This window comes from Delphinus delphis, chromosome 7 (genome assembly GCF_949987515.2).
Source record: "Delphinus delphis chromosome 7, mDelDel1.2, whole genome shotgun sequence".
In the NCBI taxonomy this organism is placed as follows: Eukaryota; Metazoa; Chordata; class Mammalia; order Artiodactyla; family Delphinidae; genus Delphinus; species Delphinus delphis.
Window position 1 is genome coordinate 93,736,004 of NC_082689.1, and position 22,486 is coordinate 93,758,489.

General features: G+C 36.8%; 1 protein-coding gene across 2 annotated transcripts in view; it reads left to right on the top strand.

The window, feature by feature from the left end:
- Positions 1–22,486, top strand: part of ZRANB3 (zinc finger RANBP2-type containing 3) — a 261,258-nt gene that overhangs the window by 160,682 nt on the left and 78,090 nt on the right. For both annotated transcript variants that reach the window (XM_060016888.1, XM_060016889.1), the window contains one exon: positions 20,991–21,162. In XM_060016888.1, coding sequence (XP_059872871.1) covers positions 20,991–21,162 — 172 coding nt within the window. The remainder of the gene's footprint in view (positions 1–20,990; positions 21,163–22,486) is intronic.

Here is a 22,486-nt window from a genome sequence, read left to right on the forward strand (position 1 = left end):
CTCTATAAAGGAACCAACCATGCCTCATCCACTATTTGGACACTCAGTGGTTCTCTTTGTTTACAAAAGGCAGGATAAATGCTTAGTTTTTCCTTTTTATTTATGAGTGTTCAAAATAATAAGTTGTTTTGCTAGCATTCTCTAATAGTGTCCAGTGAGGGCTTTTATTTTTTGAAATTAGTAAAGTTAAGTCCTTTAACTTTGTTCTTTTTCAAGTTTGTTTTGGCTACTCTGTGTCCCTTGCACTTTCATCGAAATTTTAGGATCAGTGTGTTGATTTCTGCAAAGACGTCGTCTGGAATTTTGATAGAGATTGCATAGTATCTATAGATCATTTTGGGGAGTTTTGCCACTTTAATAATATTAAACCTTCCAACCTATGAACAGAGATTTGTTTCCATTTATTTAATTTTTAAATTGATTTCTATGGTGTTATGTACTTTTCAGTGTATGATTCATAACATTTATCTTATTTTGTTTTTTTTCATACACTAGCAGGTTGAAGAAATTACCTTCTAATCCTAGTCTCTTGAGTGCTTGAGAGGTTTTATTTTTATCTCATATTTTTTCAATCCATTTTATTTATTATCTTTATTGATGGTCCGATTGTCCCACATTTGACAAAAGGGACTGTCTTCAATATGGTACTTTTGACAGAACCCTACTAGTCTTTAATTGCTTCCTTGACATCTGATATGACCAGATGTTACAGGGTCATTTGTACATTTTTTTTCCTTTGTTCCTCTTAGCATATTTCCTGTTTTTTTCTGAACACATAACCCTGAATGGTTTCCTAAGAAATGTGCACAGAAAGTACATTTTTTGAATCTTTATATGTTTGCTTATAGATAATCTCTTGATTTTTACATTGGTTGGGTATAGATTTTTGTTTTGGAAATCATTTTTCCTCAGGAATTTGAAGCATTTCTCCATTGTCTCTAATAACCATGGTTGCCATTAAGAATCATAGTGCCATTCTGACTTTTGATCCTTTCCATGTTTCATATATTTGTCTTCCGCCCTATTCTGGAAGCTTGTAAGATTATCCTTTACCCTGTTACTGTTTAATTTCATAAATATGTGCCTAGGTTTGTGTTCTTTTTTTCAAATGATGGACACTAATTGGTCCCTTTAATCTCAAAACTTGAGTGCTTATGTCTGGGAATTATTCATTTTAACTTTTTCTTTCCCTTTCCTTCAGTGTTTCTTTCTGGAACTCCTATTATTTATGTAATATTTGTCCTTTAACTTTCTTATTTTTATTTTTTGTTTTACTTTTTTGAGAGATTTCCTCCTTTATAACATGGTTCTTCTGTTGAATTTTTGTTTTAGCTAAAGAAAAGAGCTAAACTATTATGAATTGTTAGCCATCCTTTCTTACCCTTTCTCCCCTTATTCCCTGTAGTCTTGTAACCTCCTCTTTTTGGATGCTTGTTGTTGCTGGGTGGGTTTTCGGTATTATTTTGTTTTATTTTTTATTTTAAAGTTTTCTTCTGTTTGCTGCATTTTATGTTTACTCTGAATTTTTTTTTTGGTATTGTTTTGGTCTTCATTGTTCATATTGGAGGCTCTCCTCAATATCTTAATGGCCATTCGTATTAAAAACTGATGTTAAAAAGCTCATTAGAAGAGCTTTTTGACTAGAAAAGGATGAGCTTTTCATTGGGGAATCCCCAAATGTCATTATGTGGAGGACATCTTTCTGACCTTTTACATTTTTAAAAGAAACAAAGAACTGTCCATTCTTCTGCTGTGAGTGTTGCGGAGGTTTAAACCTGGCTACCATGTTTTTGGCATGAACAAGGGAAGGAGAATAATGTACTCAATGCTTAGTATGTAGACTTTATCTCAATCTATCTGGTTTCCATATGGCGCCTTTCCCCCACCTTCTCCTGTTTTTGGTTTCCCTAGGTTAAACTTTGGTTCAATTTCTCTTGTAGAATAAAACTATAATCTCATGGTGGGGGATAGTAACAGGGTGGCATGGGATGGGGAGAGAATCAGGGTATGTCACCATGCCTTATACAGTCTTTCAACCAGTGTCCCCATTTTTAGCTATCATGTCACACTTATCCCCACCTTCTAAGGTACCTGATCTTTTTAATTCCTGAGACATTCTGGGATTTTGTGGACACCCCTCTTTAGGTCCTTGGTATTCAGCTTTCTCTGTTTTGTTAGCTTCTTCACTTTATTTTTTGCTTCTAGAAGTATGTTCACATTGTTTGCTGTTTCTCTTTCATTCTGTTTGTCCTGGTGGGTTAATATATCTTTATGTCTTTGGACTCATTTTGATTGAGGATACTATTTGTGTTCAGTTCACCATGTTTTAACCAGGACATCTCCTCTACTTACTTTCCCTTTTCCAAAAATTGCTTGAAATCCTCGTCTTCTGTTTCTCTCTCTCTCTCATTCTCTTTGTTCTTATTATGTAATACATTTTATTTTTTTTTAATTTATTTATTTATTAATTAATTTATTTTTGGCTGCATTGGGTCTTCGTTGCTGTGCACGGGCCTTCTGTAGTTGCGGCGAGCGGGGGCTGCTCTTCATTGCGGTGAACGGGCTTCTCATTGCAGTGACTTCTCTTGTTGCAGAGCACGGGCTCTAGGCGCACGGGCTTCAGTAGTTGTGGCACGTGGGCTCAGTAGTTGTGACTCTTGGGGTCTAGAGCGCAGGCTCTGTAGTTGTGGCACACGGGCTTAGTTGCTCCACAGCATGTGGGATCTTCCCGGACCAGGGCTCGAACCTGTGTCTCCTGCATAGGCAGGCAGATTCTTAACCACTGCACCATCAGGAAAGCCCCTGGAATACCTTTTAAATTCCTTTCCTTTCATGTTAGAAGGGTTTTCATAGAAACAAGTAATAAATATGATTAATTTGCCACATTTAACCACATGTACCTTTCCAAACTCTGGTTGTTGCTTCGGTTTTTGCTTGCTAAAGAATTGCTCTTCTCAAGAACTGTGGGGTGTATTCATTAGTCAGTTCATCCATTTATTCATTAATTCATAAGCTACTTATTATATGTTAGGCACAATGCTAGGTGCTAAGAATGCAAAGATTAATAAGATATGGTCCTTGCCATTAAGGAGCTTACACTCTGGGTATTCATGATTCTAATCTCAGATTTTCATGGTGTTTCTAAGTTACATTAAAATTTTGAGTTATTTTGTGACATAATATATTTTCATAGATCCAGGGAGATTTTTAACTTGCTCCCAAATTTATCTAAATAGCCAGAAAAACAGTTCTTGGACTCATATGTTTATCTCTGTAATTCCAGAAGTACTTTATTTAGGTGAGTAGTTTGCCTCAGTTTATTCACCTGTTTTTGGTCCTGACCACAATTACTTTGATGATTCAAATACATCTTTTTTTTTAAATGGGTGCAAAGTAGTATCTCATTGTGATTTTTAAAAAATATTTATTTATTGGGGCTTCCCTGGTGGTGCAGTGGTTAAGAATCCGCCTGCCAATGCAGAGGATACGGGTTCGAGCCCCAGTCCGGGAAGATCCCGTGTGCCGCGGAGCAACTAAGCCCGTGTGCCACAACTACTAAGCCTGTGCTCTAGAGCCTGTGTGCCACAACTACTGAGCCCACATGCCACGGCTACTGAAGCCCGTGCACCTAGAGGCTGTGCTCCACAGCAAGAGAAGCCACTGCAATGAGAAGCCCACGCACTACAACGAAGAGTAGCCCCTGCTCGCCACAAATAAAAGAAAGCCTGAGCACAGCAACAAGGACCCAATGCAGCCAAAAATAAAATTAATTAATTAATTTAAAAAATTTATTTATGTATTTTGGCTGCGCCAGGTCTTAGTTGCGGCATGTGGGATCTTTTTTAGTTGAGGCATGCAGACTTCTTAGTTGCGGCACACAGGCTTCGTAGTTGTGGCATGTGGGCTTCTTAGTTGTGGCATGCAAACTGTTAGTTGCGGCATGAATGCGTAATCTAGTTCCCCGACCAGGGATTGAACCTGGGCCCCCTGCATTGGGAGTACGGAGTCTTACCCACTGGACCACCGGGGAAGTCCCTCAAATACATCTTAAGATTTGGTTTGCTTAAGAAACACAAAACATTACTTCCATCTATGTGAATTTCTTCTACACATTTGAACTCCTTTTCACTGAATTGATTCCTAGTGCTTCAGAATCTGCTATTTTACAGAGCTCAAAGAGCTTTACTAACAGGAGATGAACACACTCTTGAGAAGCCATCTGTCCCATGCACGTGGCTCAGCTGCATCTGAATTCCTATACTCTCTTAAACCAATACAGCAGCCTCTTTTTTCTTCCTGCAGTTTCAAGTTTAGAGCACTCGATTGTCCAGTTATACTGGTAAACATGTAAGGTCTTCTGAGCAGCATATTTTATCTCAGGACACTGGGCTTTCTAAAATTCTTGATCTCTACAGTTAGTTCCCTAAATGTTAAACATTTCCAAAACCAACTGTCTGACTGCATTGAAGAAATAAATTCTTCATGTTTCTTCCGGCATTTTCCATATCTTTCATTCCATCAACTGACTATGGTTAGGGTGAAAAAAATCACAATTTGTTGATTCCTCTTTTCCACAGCTTGATTACATTGTAATGTACAGTCTGCTCTTTTCATGGTGATACCTTTCTTGAGTTTCAGAGCATCCTAATATTTCAGGATTTGGGAACAAGTTTATGTTTTATTTATCTAGACTGTTGCTCTTTATCAGTTCTATTTGTAAGTTCTCTTAGTGTTTTCACTCTGAATAATTCCAATTTTTCATTCTATTTTCCTATAATAGAACTTCCCTACTTCATTTTCTCCCTCTGGCATTTTTTTTTTTTTTTTTTTGCGGTACGCAGGCCTCTCACTGTTGTGGCCTCTCCAGTTGCGGCGCTCAGGCTCCGGACACGCAGGCTCAGCGGCCATGGCTCAAGGGCCCAGCCGCTCCGCGGCACGTGGGATCTTCCCAGACTGGGGCACAAACCCGTGTCCCCTGCATTGGCAGGCGGACTCTCAACCACTGCGCCACCAAGGAAGCCCGCCCTCTGGCATATTTACATTAAATTATTCCCATTTCTAAACATTTTCTAGTCTGTGGTATTCTTCTTGGGTGATAGAACCAGAACTACACACTGGATTACATATATGGTTTATCATTATTTAATATGAGAATGGAATATTCTAAATTTCTCCAATTTCTATCATTTGTCAAATTGTTTAGTTGTTAAACACTCAAATATTGTAGTGGGAAAACAAAATGCTACAGCCACCTTTAGAAAAAAAGCTTGGCTGTTTCTTATAAAGTTAGATATGTATAAACTATAAAACATTAAGGAAAAAATGAAAGATTTAAATAAGTGAAGTGGAATACTGTGTTCATGGACTGGAAGACTCAATGTTTTTGAAATGACCTTTTTTCTCAAATTGTTGTATAGATTCAATGCAATAATAATCAGATTACCAGTAGAATTTTTACTATACCATGCATTCTGCCTCCCGCCATGACTATGATGCCAGCCCAACTGCCTCTACTTCATCTCCTTTTGTTTCTCTTATTTTGTTTTCTCCCTTTGTTTCTCTGTCACTCCCTTTTACAACCTTAGTCCTTCCCTTAATTAACTAATAGTTGGAATTCTCCTGTACTGTGTCTGCTGAGCCCATTTTACAAGAATAGAGCATTGTTTTCTAGATATTGAATGAGAGGAATTGACTGAGTGGAATCCAGCTTTCCTCAGAATGTCCTTAGTCTGGTGACATAGGTCTTGATTTGCTTTTATGGTCCAGTTTATTCAGAATTAAGGTGTCATGAGGGTAAGCTCTGGGAGGAAGGGATTTTCTCATTAACGTCTCATGAGTTATTTCTTGGGAGATACAGAGTCTTTTGTTTGTGCAGCACCTTCTTGGATCATGTGGAAAAAAAGAGATATGGTGAACTGAAGATTGTATGTTAAATCTTACTTTCTGCTTGTCCTGAGGTATAGCTTACTGCCAGATTCTGTTGAATTTCTTTCTTTCTGCTGTTTTTTTCTAGGCCTTTGTTAATTCTTTTTAGGATCAGTCATCCAAGTCAAGGTTGATAATGTGAGGTTGGCTTAACACCTTCAGGGCCAGATTCCAGGGTCAGGTAGGGAAGCATGGATTCTCAAGGGCTCAAACGAAGCTCTGGGCCTCTAGACTCTTTGACATTAATTTTCTTCCCGGGTCCTCCTTAGTCTTGTCAGAAATTCCAGTTTTGTCCTAAGTGTTCAGGAACAACCAGATGGAAGAGATGCACAGGACAAGGTATGGGGAAAGGTTGTGGAGCTACCATGCCCTCTCTAGGTGCTCCACTCTCCCTGAAATCTCCATGTGTTCACCAACCTGGAAGCCTGGTAGTCAATTGATTTTTGGCAAAGATGCAAGGCAGTCCTATGGAGAAAGTTGTCTTTCAACAAATGTTTCTGGAACAATTAGATATACAAATGCAAAAAAAAAAAAAAAAAAGAAAGAAGGAAAAGCAGTAGCAGCAGCTCAGTTCATTTCTCACACCTTATGTAAAATTTAACTAAAAATGGGTTTTAGAGGATTCTGGAAAGTGGTGCGGTAGGAAACATCAGGAATCTGTCTCCCCACCTAGACAATAATTGCACTGGCAGAGTCTGTCTGATGTCAGTATTTTGAAAATCTGGAGTATATTGAAGACTTGCAACTTCCAGGGGAAGACTTAGATAATAAACTGTGGTTAATTTCAGTCAATTCCAACTCTTGCCACAGTAAACAGCTATCCATCGCCCACCTCCAGCCTCGTGGCAGACAGCTATATACGTGTTCCTGGAGCAACTTGCACACAGCTTGTGGGAGCCAGGCTGGGCACATAGGCCCCTGTTCTCCAAATTATCAAAGATCTGTACTCTGATCACTGATTGCTGCTTCTGATCACGGAAGTGCAGATGAAGTGGGAGCATCCATTGTTGTTTCACCTTTCCCTGTTATTGCAAGCCCTTTCCCCTCCAGGTTATGTCACTTCCAGGTAATTTAAGAGGCTAGTGCCATTTACCTCCTCCCTTCACTTTTCTGTTTTTCCCCTTTTGGGGGCCAGACATTAGGACATTCAAAAATAACTATATACATGGGTTACATTTGAAAGGGACCACATATGCCCAGGAAAAGGCACAGGATCAGAAAAGAACTGAAAAGACCTTAAGTTTATACCTCAGGCGGATCCTTAGCACAGAGACAGTCTACAAAAATTAAAAAAAAGAAAAAGAAAAATGAAAAACAAAACCACAATAAGCAATAACAACAACAACAACAACAAAAAACAGTAGAACATGGGGAAGGGGAGAATCTGGTTTATAGAGTTACCATATTATTAGATTCAAATGTCCGGTTTTCAACAAAAATATCACAAGGCATACAAAGGAAAAGGAAAGTATGGCCCATTCATAGGAAAAAAATAAAATAGAAACTGCCCCGGAAAAGACCTGATGGCAGATCTCCTAGACAAAGACTAAAACAACTGTTTCAGAGATTCTCAAAGGAACTAAAGGAAGATGTGGAGAAAGTCCAGAAAATGATGAATGAACAAAATGGAAATATTAATAAAGAGATAGAAAACCTAAAAAAGAATCCTAAAAAGAAATTCTGTATCTGAAAAGTAAAATAACTGAAAGGAAAATTTTCCTAGAGGAATTCAAAGGCACATTTGAGCAAGCAGAATTAAGAATCAGAGAACTTGAAGATAGGACAATGGAAATTTTCAAGTCTGAGGAACAGAAAGAAAAAAGAATGAAGAAAAGTGAACAGAACCTAAGGGATCTGTGTGAACCATGAAACAGAGCAGCAGGTGGATTGTAGAGTCCCAAGAGAAGAGAGAAAAAAGGGGCTGAGAATATTTGAAGAAATAAGGACTCAAAACTTCCCAAATTGGATGAAAGGTATGATTATAAACATCCAAGAAGCACAATAAACTCCAGAATAAGATAAACTGAAGGTGGCGCATATCCAGATACATTATAATCCAGCTTTCTAAAGACAAAGACAAAGAGAATCTTGATAGCAAGAGCAAAGCAACTTGCCACATAGAAGCGATCCTTAAAATGATTATCAGCTGATGTTTTATCAGAAACTTTGGAGGCCAGAAGGCAGTGAGCTCATATTACCATATGATTCAGCAATTTCACTTCTGGGTATATACCCAAAAGAATTAAAAGCAAGGTCTTGAAGAGATATTTGTACCCTTGTTCATAGCAGTGTAACTCACAATAAGTTAAACATGGAAGCAAACCAAGTGTCCATCAACAGACAAATAGAGTAGCAAAATGTGGCTTATACATCCAGTGGAATTTTCAGTCTTAAAAAAGAAGGAAATTCCGACATGTGCCACAACATGAATGAACCCTGGACATTATGTTAAGTTCAATAAACCAGTCTCCAACAGACAAATACTGTATGATTCCACTTATATGATGTACTTAGAGTAGTCAAAATCATAGAGACAGAAAGTAGAATGGTGGTTGCCCTGGGTTGCGGGTCAGAGGGAATGAGGAGTTACTATTTAATGGGCATAGAGTTTTGGTTTTACAAGATGAAAAAAGCTGTGGAGATGACCTGTGGTGATGGTTGTATAGCATTATGTATTTATTTAATACCATTGAACTGTTTACTTAGTAATGGTCAAGATGGTAAATTTTATATTATGTGTATTTACCATAATTTAAAAATTGAAAAAATCAATTAAAAATGGATTGTAAACTAAAAATATAAAACCTAAAACTATAAAACTCAAAGAAAATAAAGGAAAAACACATTGTGACCTGGGGTTAGGCAAACTTTTTTTTATATAGGACACAAAAAACATGAACTGTGAAAGATAAAAGTGATGAATTTTACTTCATAAATATTGAAAAGGTCTCTTCCAAAGATACTGGTAAGAGAATGAATGGACAAGCCACAGAGGAGTAGAAAATATTTGTGGGAATTTCCTGATGGTCCAGTGGTTAGGACTCTGTGCTTCCACTGCAGGGGGCATGGGTTCCATCCCTGGTTGGGGAAGTAAGATCTCACATGCCCCTCAACGTGCCAAAAAAAAAAAAAGGTACACACACACACACACACATACATATTTGTAAAGCACATATTTGATAAAGGAATATATATTCATATATGTCTATAAAATATAAATTTTAAAATATAAAAAGGAATTTATAAAAGAATATATCAAATAATATATCAAAACTCCATTATAAAAGAAAGAGAAAAAATTTTTTAATGGTTGAAAGAGAGGCCTCACCAATAAAATAAGGTGAGGTCAAATAAGCACTTGAAAAGATGCTCAACATCATTCGTCATTAGAGAAGTGCTAGTTAAAACTACAATAAATACCAGTACACATGCATTAGCACAGGTAAAATTTTTACAGACTGACAATACCAAATGATGGTAATGTATGATGCTGAACAACTGAAATTCACATACATTGGTGATGGGAATGCAAAATGGCATAGGAACTTTGGGAAAAAGTATGCCAATTTCTTATAAAGTTAAGCATACACTTAACATACAACCCAGCGATCCCATTTTGGATATTTAGTCAAGATAAATGAAAACATATGTTCTTTCAAAAATATGTATGCAAATGTTTACAGCAGTTTTATTTATAGTCACTTAAAACTTGAAACAATCCAGATGTCCTTCAACTGGTGAATGTACAAACAAATGATAAAATATCCATGCAGTGGAATATATTACTCACAATAAAAAGGAATGAACTACTAATACACTCAATAACATAGGTGAATTTCAAATGCAGTATGCAAAGTGAAAGAAATCAGATTTAAAAGGCTGCATACTGTATGATTCTATTTATGTACCATTCTGAAACGTGCAAAACTGTAGGAGCAGAAAACAGATCAGTGTTTCCCAGGAGCTGGGAGTAGAAGAAAGGGATTGCTGCAAAAGTACACAAGGGAACTTAACTTCTAAAAAAGAAGTCAGAGGGTAATTTCCAAAGTCCAAAGTTAACTCTGTGTGTGCGCGCGTGTGTGTGTTCATGAACACAGATAAGCATGCATGTTCTTTGCCATAAACTTCCAATTCCATCATCATAAGCTAATATCAAGTGCCTATGTAGAAATGCCTCTTTTTAATTATACATGGTCAAAAAGACAGATACAAAAAAGTTTATGTTTATTGTTTAGAAAAGGAGAAACGAGTTTTTACTTACTTTGTAAATATGAATGAGAAAATGGCTATATTAATTCCAAAAAAGTTTTAAAGGTTCATGTTTCCTAACTTCTTTAGAGACATTTGAAATTTTGTTGTTGTTGTTGTTAATTTTAGGTTGTTAGGAATTACATTTTCTTTATGTTTAAATGTTTAATTATACCCTAAGGCATACTGCTGCTGCTTGGTCTTTAAAAAATATTTTTTTCTTATTCATTTACACCTTTCCTCTTTCATGTATACACCTTCTTTGCCATTGTACTTACAGACTTGTTTTATAATTTTCTTTCCTTCCCATAAAACTAATGAACCTTAAACTTCAGAATCACTCACTTACATAGAGGCCCATTTCAAGGCTCTGGGAAGGACTTCGGCAATTTTCACAATTTTGTGTCCTGTCAAATTTATAGATGTAGGCTACTTTAATCTCAATAGATTGAAAGATCTTTTTTCAGTCCATCATTTATATATATATATGTATTTTTATATATATGTATGTATATATACACACACATGTATATATATATTTGTGTGGTGGTGTTGGGTGTCAGCGAGCATTTTCTGGATCAGGCTAAGAGGAAACTCTATTGGGGGTACACTTAGTTTGAGTTTATGTGGTTCTCCGTAATTTCCATTTTTAGGTATTTTTAGGTGATAGCTAGCCATCCCAATGTAGGAATGGCTTCCAGGAACACGCACAGTGAAAGGATGGCAGTTGTACTGCAGTGTGAGCTTGTCCTCTGGCACTCACGCTGGAAGGATATAAGTAATGGAAGACAAGCAAGGTTGAAAGGTACAGAGCCAGAGGATTAATCTGTAAATAATTCCAATTCTTACAGCTCATATATAGCAGAAACTTGATGGAAGTTTTTTCAAATTTGACAATTCCAAAAAATTTTACACAACATGGTAATGATAAGTTATGAACCTGAAAGAAACTTTTAAAAATTATTAATAGAAAATAAAATTTGGTCATCCATGCTTGAGTAAAGTCTGAATTATCCTATTTCTTTAAAGAATATATTACAGAGGCAATCAAAGGGTAAGCAGTGGAAAATGTGGGAAAAGCATTATAGATGTGTGTCCAGTTAACTAATAAAAATGTGTTCTTTTCCTGGATTTGGAAACAAGTGTAGGTGTTTATAAACATTTTTTTAAAAATAAATTTATTTATTTTTATTTTTGGCTGCATTGGGTCTTTGTTGCTGTGCACAGGCTTTCTCTTGTTACGGCGAGTGGGAGCTACTCTTCGTTGTGGTGTGCGGGCTTCTCATTGCAGTGGCTTCTCTTGTCACGGAGCACGGGCTCTAGGCGTGCAGGCTTCAATAGTTGTGTCACACGGGCTCAGTTGTTGTGGCTCGCAGGCTCAGTAGTTGTGGCTCGCGGGCTTAGCTGCTCCGCGGCATGTGGGATCTTCCCAGACCAGGGCTCGAACCCGTGTCCCCTGCATTGGCAGGTGGATTCTTAACCATTGAGCCACCAGGGAAGCCCGTATAAATTTTTTAAATTGTGAAATTTGTTGTGATTTTTTTCTGAATTGAAATTTCTTAATTACAAAAGCATTATTTGCTTATTATAAACAGGTAGACAAAGTACAGGCATACTTCATTTTATTGTGCTTCTCGGATACTGTATTTTTTCATAAATTGAAGGTTCTGGCAACCCTGCATCTAAGCAAGTGTATCAGCACCATTTTTCCAGTGGTGTTTGCTCACTTCATGTCTCTGTGTCACACTTGGGTAATTCTCATAATATTTCACATGTTTTCATTATTATTATAGTTGTTATGGTGTCTGTGATCAGTAATCTTTGATGTTATTATTGTGAAAATATGACTCACTGAAGCTGAGTATTTTTTAGCAATAAAATATTTTTATTAGGGTATGTACTTTTCTTTTAGACATAATGCTGTTGTGCACTTAAGAGACTACAGTATACTTTTATATACAACTTTTGTATGCAACTTGTATATAACTTTTATATACACTGGGAAACCAAAAACTTCGTGTGACTCGCTTTATTGTGATATTCACTTTATTGTGGTGGTCTGGAACTGAACCCACAGTATCTCTGAAGTATGCCTCTAAAAACAAAATGGGAGTTAAAAAAAAAAGTTTTTATGTCAACCCTTTTAATCCCCACCACCATTACCCCCAAGATTAGCAATGTTATATTTTGCTGCATATTCTTCCAGCGCTGTTTCCATTATTATACAGACATACACATGTACACACACATATACATATACATAATCTTTCGTATCAAACATATTACTCTACAACTTCTGTTTTTCATTTATTGTATACCTTTGACATTTTTCTAACTCCATACATATTAATCAACTGCTTCTTAATGAATAGTTGCTTAATAGTCCATGTTTGGCATGACCTACATTTTATTCAACCATTCCCCCAAAATAGTGGACTTTCACATTTTATGCATTTTAGAAACTAAAGATCAGGAAAGAAATGGCTAAGACCTAAAGTCAGGAATGTTTCCTAGTCCCAGAATCTCCTGCTTTTGTACACCATACTCCCCAACACACACACACACACACACACATACACACACACACACACACACACAAATACAAATTTGTTCTTTTTACTTCATTAAAAAAAAGCCTCATAGACCTCTGAAAATTCCTTGGCCTTAGGCACTTAAAAGCTCCCCAGCCCAAGATCTCAAGCAGTCTGACATCAGCACAGGCACCCTTAGCTCAGAAGATCTGTTGCCCTAGTGGGCTTTGGGGAGGGAATCCTGGAAATGTGCAGGGTAGAAGCTGAAATATGCAACACCCCCTTTTTTAAATTAATAAACTTTATTTTTTAGGAGCAGTTGTAGGTTCTCAGCAAAATTGACTAGAAAGTACAAGGAGTTCCCATATACCCCCTCTTCTCACAATGCACAACCTCCCACACTATTGAAATTCTGCAACACAATGCACATTTGTACTATCATTGAACTCCATTGACACATCATTATCACCCTATGTCCACAGTTTACATTAGGGGTCACTCTTGGTATTAAACATTCTATGGGTTTTGACAAAGGTGCAGTGGCATGTATCCACCTTTGTTAGAATAGTTTCACTGCCCTAAAGATTCTCTGTGTTCCACCTAATCATCTCTCCCTCCCCTGTAAGCCCTAGCAAGCATTTATCTTTTTAGTGTCTCCATAGTGCCTTTTCAAGAATGTTATTTGGTTGGAATCATATAGTGTTGCCTTTTCATATTAACTTCTTTCACTTAGTTATATACATTTAAGTTTCTTCCACATTTTTTCATGACTTGATAGTTCTACCATTTTGCATTCCCCCCAGCAATGAATGAGATTTCCTATCGCTCCACATCCTTGTCAGCATTTGGTGTCATCAGTGTTTTGGATTTTAGCCATTCTAATAGATGTATAGTGGTATCTCATTGTTTTAATTTGCAATTCCCTAATTACTTATGATGTTGTAAATCATTTCATATGCTTACTTGAAATCTGTGTATCTTTCTTGGTGAGATGTCTGTTCAGGTCTTTTGCCATTTTTTAAAAAAAAAATAACTTTATTTATTTATTTTTGGCTGCGTTGGGTCTTCGTTGCTGTACACAGGCTTTCTCTAGTTGCGGGAGGGGGGCTACTCTTCGTTGTGGTTTGCAGGCTTCTCGTTGCGGAGCATGGGCTCTAGGTGCGCGGACTTCAGTAGTGGCAGCACGTGGGCTCAGTAGTTGCGGTGCACAGGCTCCACGGTGCAGGCTTAGTAGTGTGGCTCATGGGCTTAGTTGCTCTGCGGCATGTGGAATCTTCCCGGACCAGGGTTTGAACCCGTGTCCCCTGCATTGGCAGGCAGATTCTCAACCACTGTGCCACCAAGGAAGTCCTGCCATTTTAAAATTGAGTTACTTGTTTTCTTATTCTTGGGTTTTAAGAGTTCTTTGCACATTTTAGATAATAGTCCTTCATTAGTGTGTCTTCTGCAAATATTTTTCTCAGTCTGGAGTTTATCTTTCCATTCTCTTCACATTGTCTTTCAAAGAGCAAAAGTTTTAATTTTAATGAAGTCCATCCAGCTTATCAATTATTTCTTTTATACATCATGCCTTTGGTATTGTATCTAAAAAGTCATCACTATACCATGGTCTAGCAACACTATACTACTTCATGAATAGTGCAAGTATCTTATATTAACAAAATAATCCTCATTCTTCCCTTTAGTACCTTGTATCATTGCTGTCACTCATTTCAGTTATACATAAGCATATAGAGAGAGAGATAATGGAATACACTGTTGCTATTATTATTTTGAGCAAACTGTGATCTGTTAGATCAATTAAAAATAAGAAAAATAAAAGTTTTTATTTTACTTTCACTCATTCATTCTCCAATTCTCTTGCCTTCTTTATGTAGATCTGATATTCTGACTTACATCATTTTTCTCTTTCTAAAGGTCTTCATTTATTTATTTATTTTCTCTTCACAGGGACTTTTATTTTTCTCACTTGGTTCTTTTTTTTTTTTTTTAACATCTTTATTGGAGTGCAATTGCTTTACAATGGTGTTAGTTTCTGCTTTATAACAAAGTGAATCAGCTATACATATACATATATCCCCATATCTCCTCCCTCTTGTGTCTCCCTCCCACCCTCCCTATCCCACCCCTCCAGGTGGTCACAAAGCACTGAGCTGATCTCCCTGTGCCATGTGGCTGCTTCCCACTAGCTATCTATTTTACATTTGGTAGTGTATATATGTCCATGGCACTGTCTCACTTTGTCCCAGTGAAGATCTTCATTTAATATTTCTTGCAAAGCAGGTCTTACGAACAAATCCCCTCAATTTTTGTTTGTCTGAGAAAGTCTTTGTTTCACCTTGACTTTTGATGGATAATTTTGCAGGGTACAGAATTCTAGGGTGGTGGGGTTTTCTCTGAACACTTTAAATGTTTTACTCTACTCTCTTCTTGCTTTCGTTTCAGAGGAGAAGTTATATATAATTCTTATTTTTGCTCCCATATATGTAAGGTGTTTTATTTTTTTCCCTGACTTCTTTCAGTGTTTTTTCCCTTATTTTTGATTTTCTGAAGTTTGACTGTGGTATGCCTGGGTGTAGTTTTTTGGGTGTTTATCCTGCTTGATATTCTCTGAGCTTTCTGGATTTGTGGTTTGGTATCTGACTTTAACTAGGGGAAATTTTCAGTCATTATTATTTCACTCATAACTTTCATGATTATGAGTCTGGGGCTGACAATTGAGAGGGTATGAGATAATAGGAAGAACTAATTTCCCGTATTTAGTGATGTTTTATGACTATCATCTAATCTCATAAGACTGATAAAGCATGAGAGAATCCTGGTTTAGTATTGTATTTCCAAGCTGAATTTTTAAGAACACTTAAAAACCGTAACAGGGACTTCCCTGGTGGTCCAGTGGGTAAGGCTCCATGCTCCCAGTGCAGGGGTCCTGGGTTCAATCCCTGGTCAGGGAACTAGATCCCACATGCATACCGCAACTAAGAGTTTGCATGCAGCAACTAAGAGTCTGCATGCCACAGCTAAGAACTCTGCATGCTGCAACTAAGAAGTCCACATGCTGCTACTAAAAAAGATCCTGGGGACTTCCCTGGTGGTCCAGTGGCAAAGAGTCCACCTGACAATGGAGGGGATGCAGGTTTGATCCCTGGTCAGGGAACTACAATCCCACATGCCATGTGGCAAGTAGGCCCACACAGCACAACTAGAGCCCACGTGCTGCAAACTACAGAGCCCATGTGCTCTGGAACCTGTGCACCACAACTACAGAGGCCACGTGCCCTGGAGCCTGCCTGCCACAGCTAGAGAAGAGAAAACCCACACGCTACAACCAGAGAGAAGCCCACGCACTGCAACAAAGAGCCTGTATGCCACAACTAAGACCCGACACAGCCAAAAATAAATTAAATAAATAATAAATCTTTAAAAAAAAAAAATCCTGCATACTGCAATGAAGACCTAGTGCAGCCAAAATAAATAAACAAACAAATAAATAAATCTTAAAAATAAAGTAAGAGTTTATGGTATTGGAAGAGGGAAACATCATTGCTCATATTTTTCTTGAAAGTTTTTAAGGAAGGGAATAATATAATTTGCATTTTAGAAACTAAACTTAGGGTTGTGTGGGAGCAATTAGAAGGTAGGAGATGGAGTAATTCATAACTACCAACGTGCCTTGGTGTATACCTATCCAGGTAAAGAGAATTTGACTGTATGAGGAGTTCTGTTTAATACCTTTTTTTAGCTTATGAGCTATTTCTTCACATTTTGTTTGTGGTAAGAGTCACTATTCCACCATCTTTGTAGCTGTGTTGTATTGCATGTCATGTTACATTTACCTTCATAATACTTACAATTTTCTAATTTAAGGCATTTAAGATCTTGTGCATTCATCTTCCTCAAATGTTGTGGGGGTTTTGTTTGTTCGTTTACTTTACTTGGTCTTTATTGCTCCTCGTGGGCTTTTATTTATTTACTTTGTGTTAAAGATTGACATGCACAAATATTAAATAACTTTTTTTTCTCAGAACTTAGTCATACATATATAGTACATAATAGGTGTAAATGACCATAATAAGAGCAGGGAAGTAGTAGTATTGTAGAGCAGTGTTTCTCAACCCTGTTGACCTTAATGCCCACGTTTTGTAATAAATATTGTGTAATGCTCCCCTAATACTGAAACAAAATACATAGATATAATAATCTATGTCTACTGGTAATTTTTTAAAAAACTAATACAACCCAGCATAACACAGGGGAAAAATAAAAATTATGCAAACTAAAATAATATGAATTTTTGAATGTAAATAGATAGGAGCTTTTCCATTTGTAATTTTCCTGTTTCTAGTTGTGGTCTTTTCCACCTAGAGAAGTTCCTTTAGCATTTGTTGCAAAGCTGGTCTGGTCGTGCTAAATTCTCTTAGCTTTTGCTTGTCTATAAATCTTTTGATTTTGTATTTTCTTGATTCGTGCCTCTATTCTTTTTCTGAGATGTTGTATCATCTGTACTATCATTACTCTGAATTCTTTTTCAGGTAGATTGACTCTCTCCACTTCACTTAGTTGTTGTTCTGGGGTTTTGTCTTGTTCCTTCATCTGGGACATATTCCTCTACTCTCTCATTTTGTCTAACTTATTGTGATTGTGGTTTCCGTTCCTCTGGCTGCAGGGCTATAGTTCTTCTTGCTTCTGCTGTCTGCCCCCTCATGAATGAGGCTGTGTAAGAGGCTTTGCAGGCTTCAGCGGGGAGGGACTGGTACCTGCCCACTGGTGGGTGGAGCTGGTTCTTGTCCCTCTGGTGGGCAGAGCCATGTCAGGGGGTGTGTTTATTGGGAAGCTGTGTGCTTAGAAGACTTTAAACAGCCTGTCTGCTGAAGGGTGGGGCTGTGTTCCCACCCTGTTGGTTGTTTGGCCTGAGGCGTCCCAGCACTGGAGCCTGCAGACTGTTGGCTGGGGCCAGGTCTTGGTGAGAAAATGGTGGCCTCCAGGAGGGTTCACACCAATGAGTACTTCTCAGAACTACTGCCACCCGTGTCCTTGTCGCTGCAGTGAGCCACAGCTGCTCCCCACCTTCACAGGAGACCTTCCAATACTAGCAAATAAGTCTGGCCCAGTCTCTTATGAGGTCACTGATTTTTTCCCCTGGGTCCTGGTACGCACGAGACCCTGTGTGTGCTCTCCAAGACTGAAGTTTCTGTTTCCCCCAGTCCTGTGGAATTCCTGCAGTCAAACCCCAGTGACCTTCAAAGCCAGATTCTCTGGCTGGGGAGCTTGACGTGGGGCTCAGAACTTTCACTCCTGTAGGAGAATTTCTGTGGTATAATTATGTTCCAGCTTGTGGGTTGCCCACCTGGCATGTATGGGATTTGATTTTATCACAGTTGTGCCCCTCCTATGTCTCATTGTGGCTTCTTCTTTGTCTTTGGATGTGGGCTATCTTTTTGGGTAGGTTCCAATGTTTTTTTGTCAATGGTTGTTCAGCAGTAAGTTGTGATTTTGGTGTTTCTTTAGGAAGAGGTGAGCTCACATCCTTCTACTCCACCATCTTGTCTGTATAATCATTAGATAGGAATGACTACACTGGAAGTCAATTTTAAAAAGAGTGAAATAAGTATATTTATATACTGGATTTTATTGAATCTAAGACAGCCTTGATTATAATATGCACTATTATTTTACATACCATTGAGGGAAGAACTGCTACAATTAAACTAATAGATCTCTGTGAATTTCAGAGATATTAAAGGGGGGAATCTGAATCATAAAATTGATGAAAGTTGATGTCTGTATGGAATCATTATAAACACTTGCTCTACAAACACAAGCTAATATAGCTGTGTGTGTTTGCAAGGCAGCTACTTCAGTGTCACTGTTGCCAGTGACATGATTTTCCAAAGTGGCAAACAACTTTGGGTTAATTTTCTAATAAAGCAAAGTACAATATCCTTTTGCATTAACAGCATTTATGGTTCCTAGAAAATCCATTTTATATTAACACTGTACCAAAAATACTTTGTCCTTACAACCCTGATTCTTGATTCTTACTGCCTTCTCTTAAACATAAAACAGCAGCTTCATGGCTTTAACCCTGCTCTCATCTTTACATTTTTGTTCTGTTTCTGGACTACAGAGGCATTTACCTTGTCTTTATCCCCAAATGTGGATTTTTGTTTTCTCTTTATATTTTACCTATCCTGAGTTTGAAGCAAAGAGGATAAATCAAAGCCTGAACTTACTGACCCTATTTCCTTGGAAGTCTTTTTATTTGAAGTTTAAAAACTATTGCATGTGTCACTTTGATTTTTTAAAAATTCATTAAGAATATAGTTCTAAAATAAAAACCAGCAGCTAAATGCCATAGGCAGCCATCTATACAAAAGTAAGTTTTGAGTGGCTACAATAAAAGTAGATGGTGAATAGCTCCTGTTAGGGAAAGACTGGTCACCTTTTTTTATTCACCTTTTTTTATTATTGGGCATGTTGTACACTTGCCCAATGACTTGCAAAGGTGGAGAATGTGCTTAAGAATTCATTTTAATGGCAACAAAAAAAGACCCAACATCTTTTTCTCATTTTCTGTAGTCCTAAACATTAGATTTTTTTTCCTGTTCAGTTTATTTTTCCAGTTTTATTAAGATATAATTGACAAAAATTAGATTTTTTTTCTTTTTTTTTTTTACCGTGAGGTCAAAATGTACTTAAGTATCTTGATTGTGAATGGAAAAATGGTGACAGAATCGGTTATTGGCAAGTATTTTTCCATTTTCATTAGTGTATAAAGTTTTAATATAAATATGGAGACATAAAGCATTAAAAAGTCAAAATATTTCAATAAACAATACATTTCTTATTGATGACAACTAAGTGGTGTCTGTCATTTTATCATACAGTAGTTCCATCCATTCACTATACTTTTCTAATCAATTCTACATGCAAATACATGATTTTAATGTTTTTGGTACTATTCCTGTGTGTTTGCTATCAAAATACATTAAACTAAAAAAAAAAACAATGTCAGCCAAGTTCCAGGTTTCTCAAAATGACACTGTTTGCATTATATACCACCAAATCCCACTAAAATGAATAGTTATTTAATTTTTAATATTAGTAATTATAATACAACCTAACAGGAATTTTTCCTTTGTTAATTATTCTCTAGTAGCTATTTTTAGTAGTATTGGCCCCTGGAAGATGATTGGGAATTTTGTGGATTTGTGTGGGGTTGTCACAGTGATTCAGGGATGCCATTAGGCCAGCTGTCCTGATGCCTAAGTTCAATAGGTCCGCTCGATTTAATACCTACCCCAGTGCTTGGTGCTTCCAACTCCTGGTCTTCTCAGAGATCTAGAGGATAAGTTCCCTATTGCAAACATTTTAAGTTGTAGCTTACTTTCTTTTGTCGGGTCAGCTACCGCTTGTCTGTCTGACTTAAACGTTTGTTGAAATCACTTATCCTCTGATGTTTTCTCTCCCATCTCTCTTTCATAGGGCATTTGTACCTTTTTTTTTTCCTTTGCTGTCAATCCAGTGGTTCAAAGGAAGAAGAGATCACCAAGTGATCTATCTGCTGTGCTTAACAGTTCAATGGGAGATAATATTGCCTCCTAGAATTTGTAGAAATCATTTTAGTTGGTTTTGGTTGTTACGTATACTGGCTGGTGTACTTGCAGTTAGTGCTTATTTAGGGCTAGATCTGCTAAACACACTGCCACGTGTGAGGTCATCCAAAATGCCAGTGGTATTCATAGTTATCTGTTCATCCCACCCTTTTATTAACTCAGTATAAACACTATGTTTAAACACTAACATTTACTACAGCTGAGAGTAATGTGTAATCTTATTCATTACTATTTCTAAAGCTGAGCTTTTTGAAACTAATTTGCATTCAAAAATAAAAGTAAAGGGACTTCCCTGGCAGTCCAGTGGTTAAGACTTCGCCTTCCAATGCAGAGGGAGCTGGTTCGATCCCTGGTCAGGGAGCTAAGATCCCACATGCCTCGTGGCCAAAAACACCAAAACATAAAAACAGAAGCAATATTGTAACAATGGTCAGGGAGCTAAGATCCCACATGCCTCGTGGCCAAAAACACCAAAACATAAAAACAGAAGCAATATTGTAACAAACTCAATAAAGACTTTAAAAATGGTCCACATCAAAAAAGAAATCTTAAAAAAAAAAAAGAAATAAACAGCGTCATGGCTCCTTATTAAAAAGAAGAACATACTGGATAAATTGTTTTCTTACTCTAAAGTTCAGCTTTGCTACATGTGTTTTCTTTATATTAACAGATATTTTGGTAAAAGACCTCAGTGGGATTGCAGAGGGGCCTCAAATCTTAATGAACTTCATCAGCTATTAAGTGACATAATGATTAGAAGATTAAAGGCTGAAGTTTTAACCCAGCTGCCCCCTAAAATCAGACAACGTATTCCATTTGATCTTCCAGCAGCGGCAGCCAAGGTGAGAACCCGTGTTTGATTGAGAGTCTTATTTGAAATCATTTTAAATTATACTGTGAAAGATAGCACATATTTCATTTTTCACAGAAGGAAAAGTCCACTTTCTTAAAATAGGTTTAATTAATAGAGCCATATGAATTGGCTTTGTATCATTTCAAGAAGAGAGCAGGAAGAATTTAAATTTAGTCATCAAATAATGTGAAAAGATTTAGTATCTTAGTCATTTAAAAATATATTTCTGCTAAATAGAGAAAAAAAGCACTTCAACTGCAACATAGACTTAGTATTAAGAATTCTAAGGGAGACGCAAGAGGGAAGAGGTATGGGGACATATGTATATGTATAACTGATTTACTTTGTTATAAAGCAGAAACTAACACACCATTGTAAAGCAATTATACTCCAATAAAGATGTTAAAAAAAGAATTCTAAGTATATGAAGGGTGTGAAGCCCAATAATTATCAAGGAAAGTTCTTTTTCTTGCTGTAGGATTTTTTTTTTTTTAAAAGTACGAGTAGCTGTCTTCTAGGATAATTTGGATCCAGCCCTCTGTTCTTGAAATCCTGAAGCTCTGTGATCATGTTGTAAGATGTAAAGTTCAGCATATTAGAAACCAGAATTGGTAATACAAGATTAGATAATCCTTGTCTACATTTACTTTTGGGGAGTACAGTGCTTTTATAGTCTCTGAAATTTCTTCAAATCTGGATATAACTTTGTCAACAGAGACTGTTTATTGCCTTGTTTTGTCTTGAAAGCTGAGACTAAGAATTTTGTAAACATTGAGCAATATATTATTGGTAAAATAAAAACGATCTGATTTTCTGTATCCATTATTTTAACAAAAGAAAAATAAGAGTTAATATATGACTATGTTACATTTTATTTAACTAATATTCCCCGTCTTTATGCTTATTTAAATAAATTCAATGCTTTTAGTAAAAAATGCTTTGCTACCATATATATTTTTGCTACTGTGAGTTCTTTAAGTTTTTGTTTTTAAATAAAATTTTTATTTTATTTAAAAATTTTCTTAAATTTTTATTTTTACTTGACTACATGCTTCTCTGTAAGAGAAGGCTGCAGTTGTTTGATATATGATGTTAGCAAAGGGCTTGGTTTCCTCCCACACCTTGTCATTGCTTTCTGTCATTAGCGTAAACACGTGTCTGACCTACATCCACACTGATTGATGTTTTTTAAATCAACACACTGGCACCTATGGGAATTTTTCTTCATATATATATATATTTCTGTATAAAAAAAATAAGTAGGACATAATTCATTATTGCATTAATGCAATGCATTCTTTATGCTGTATTTC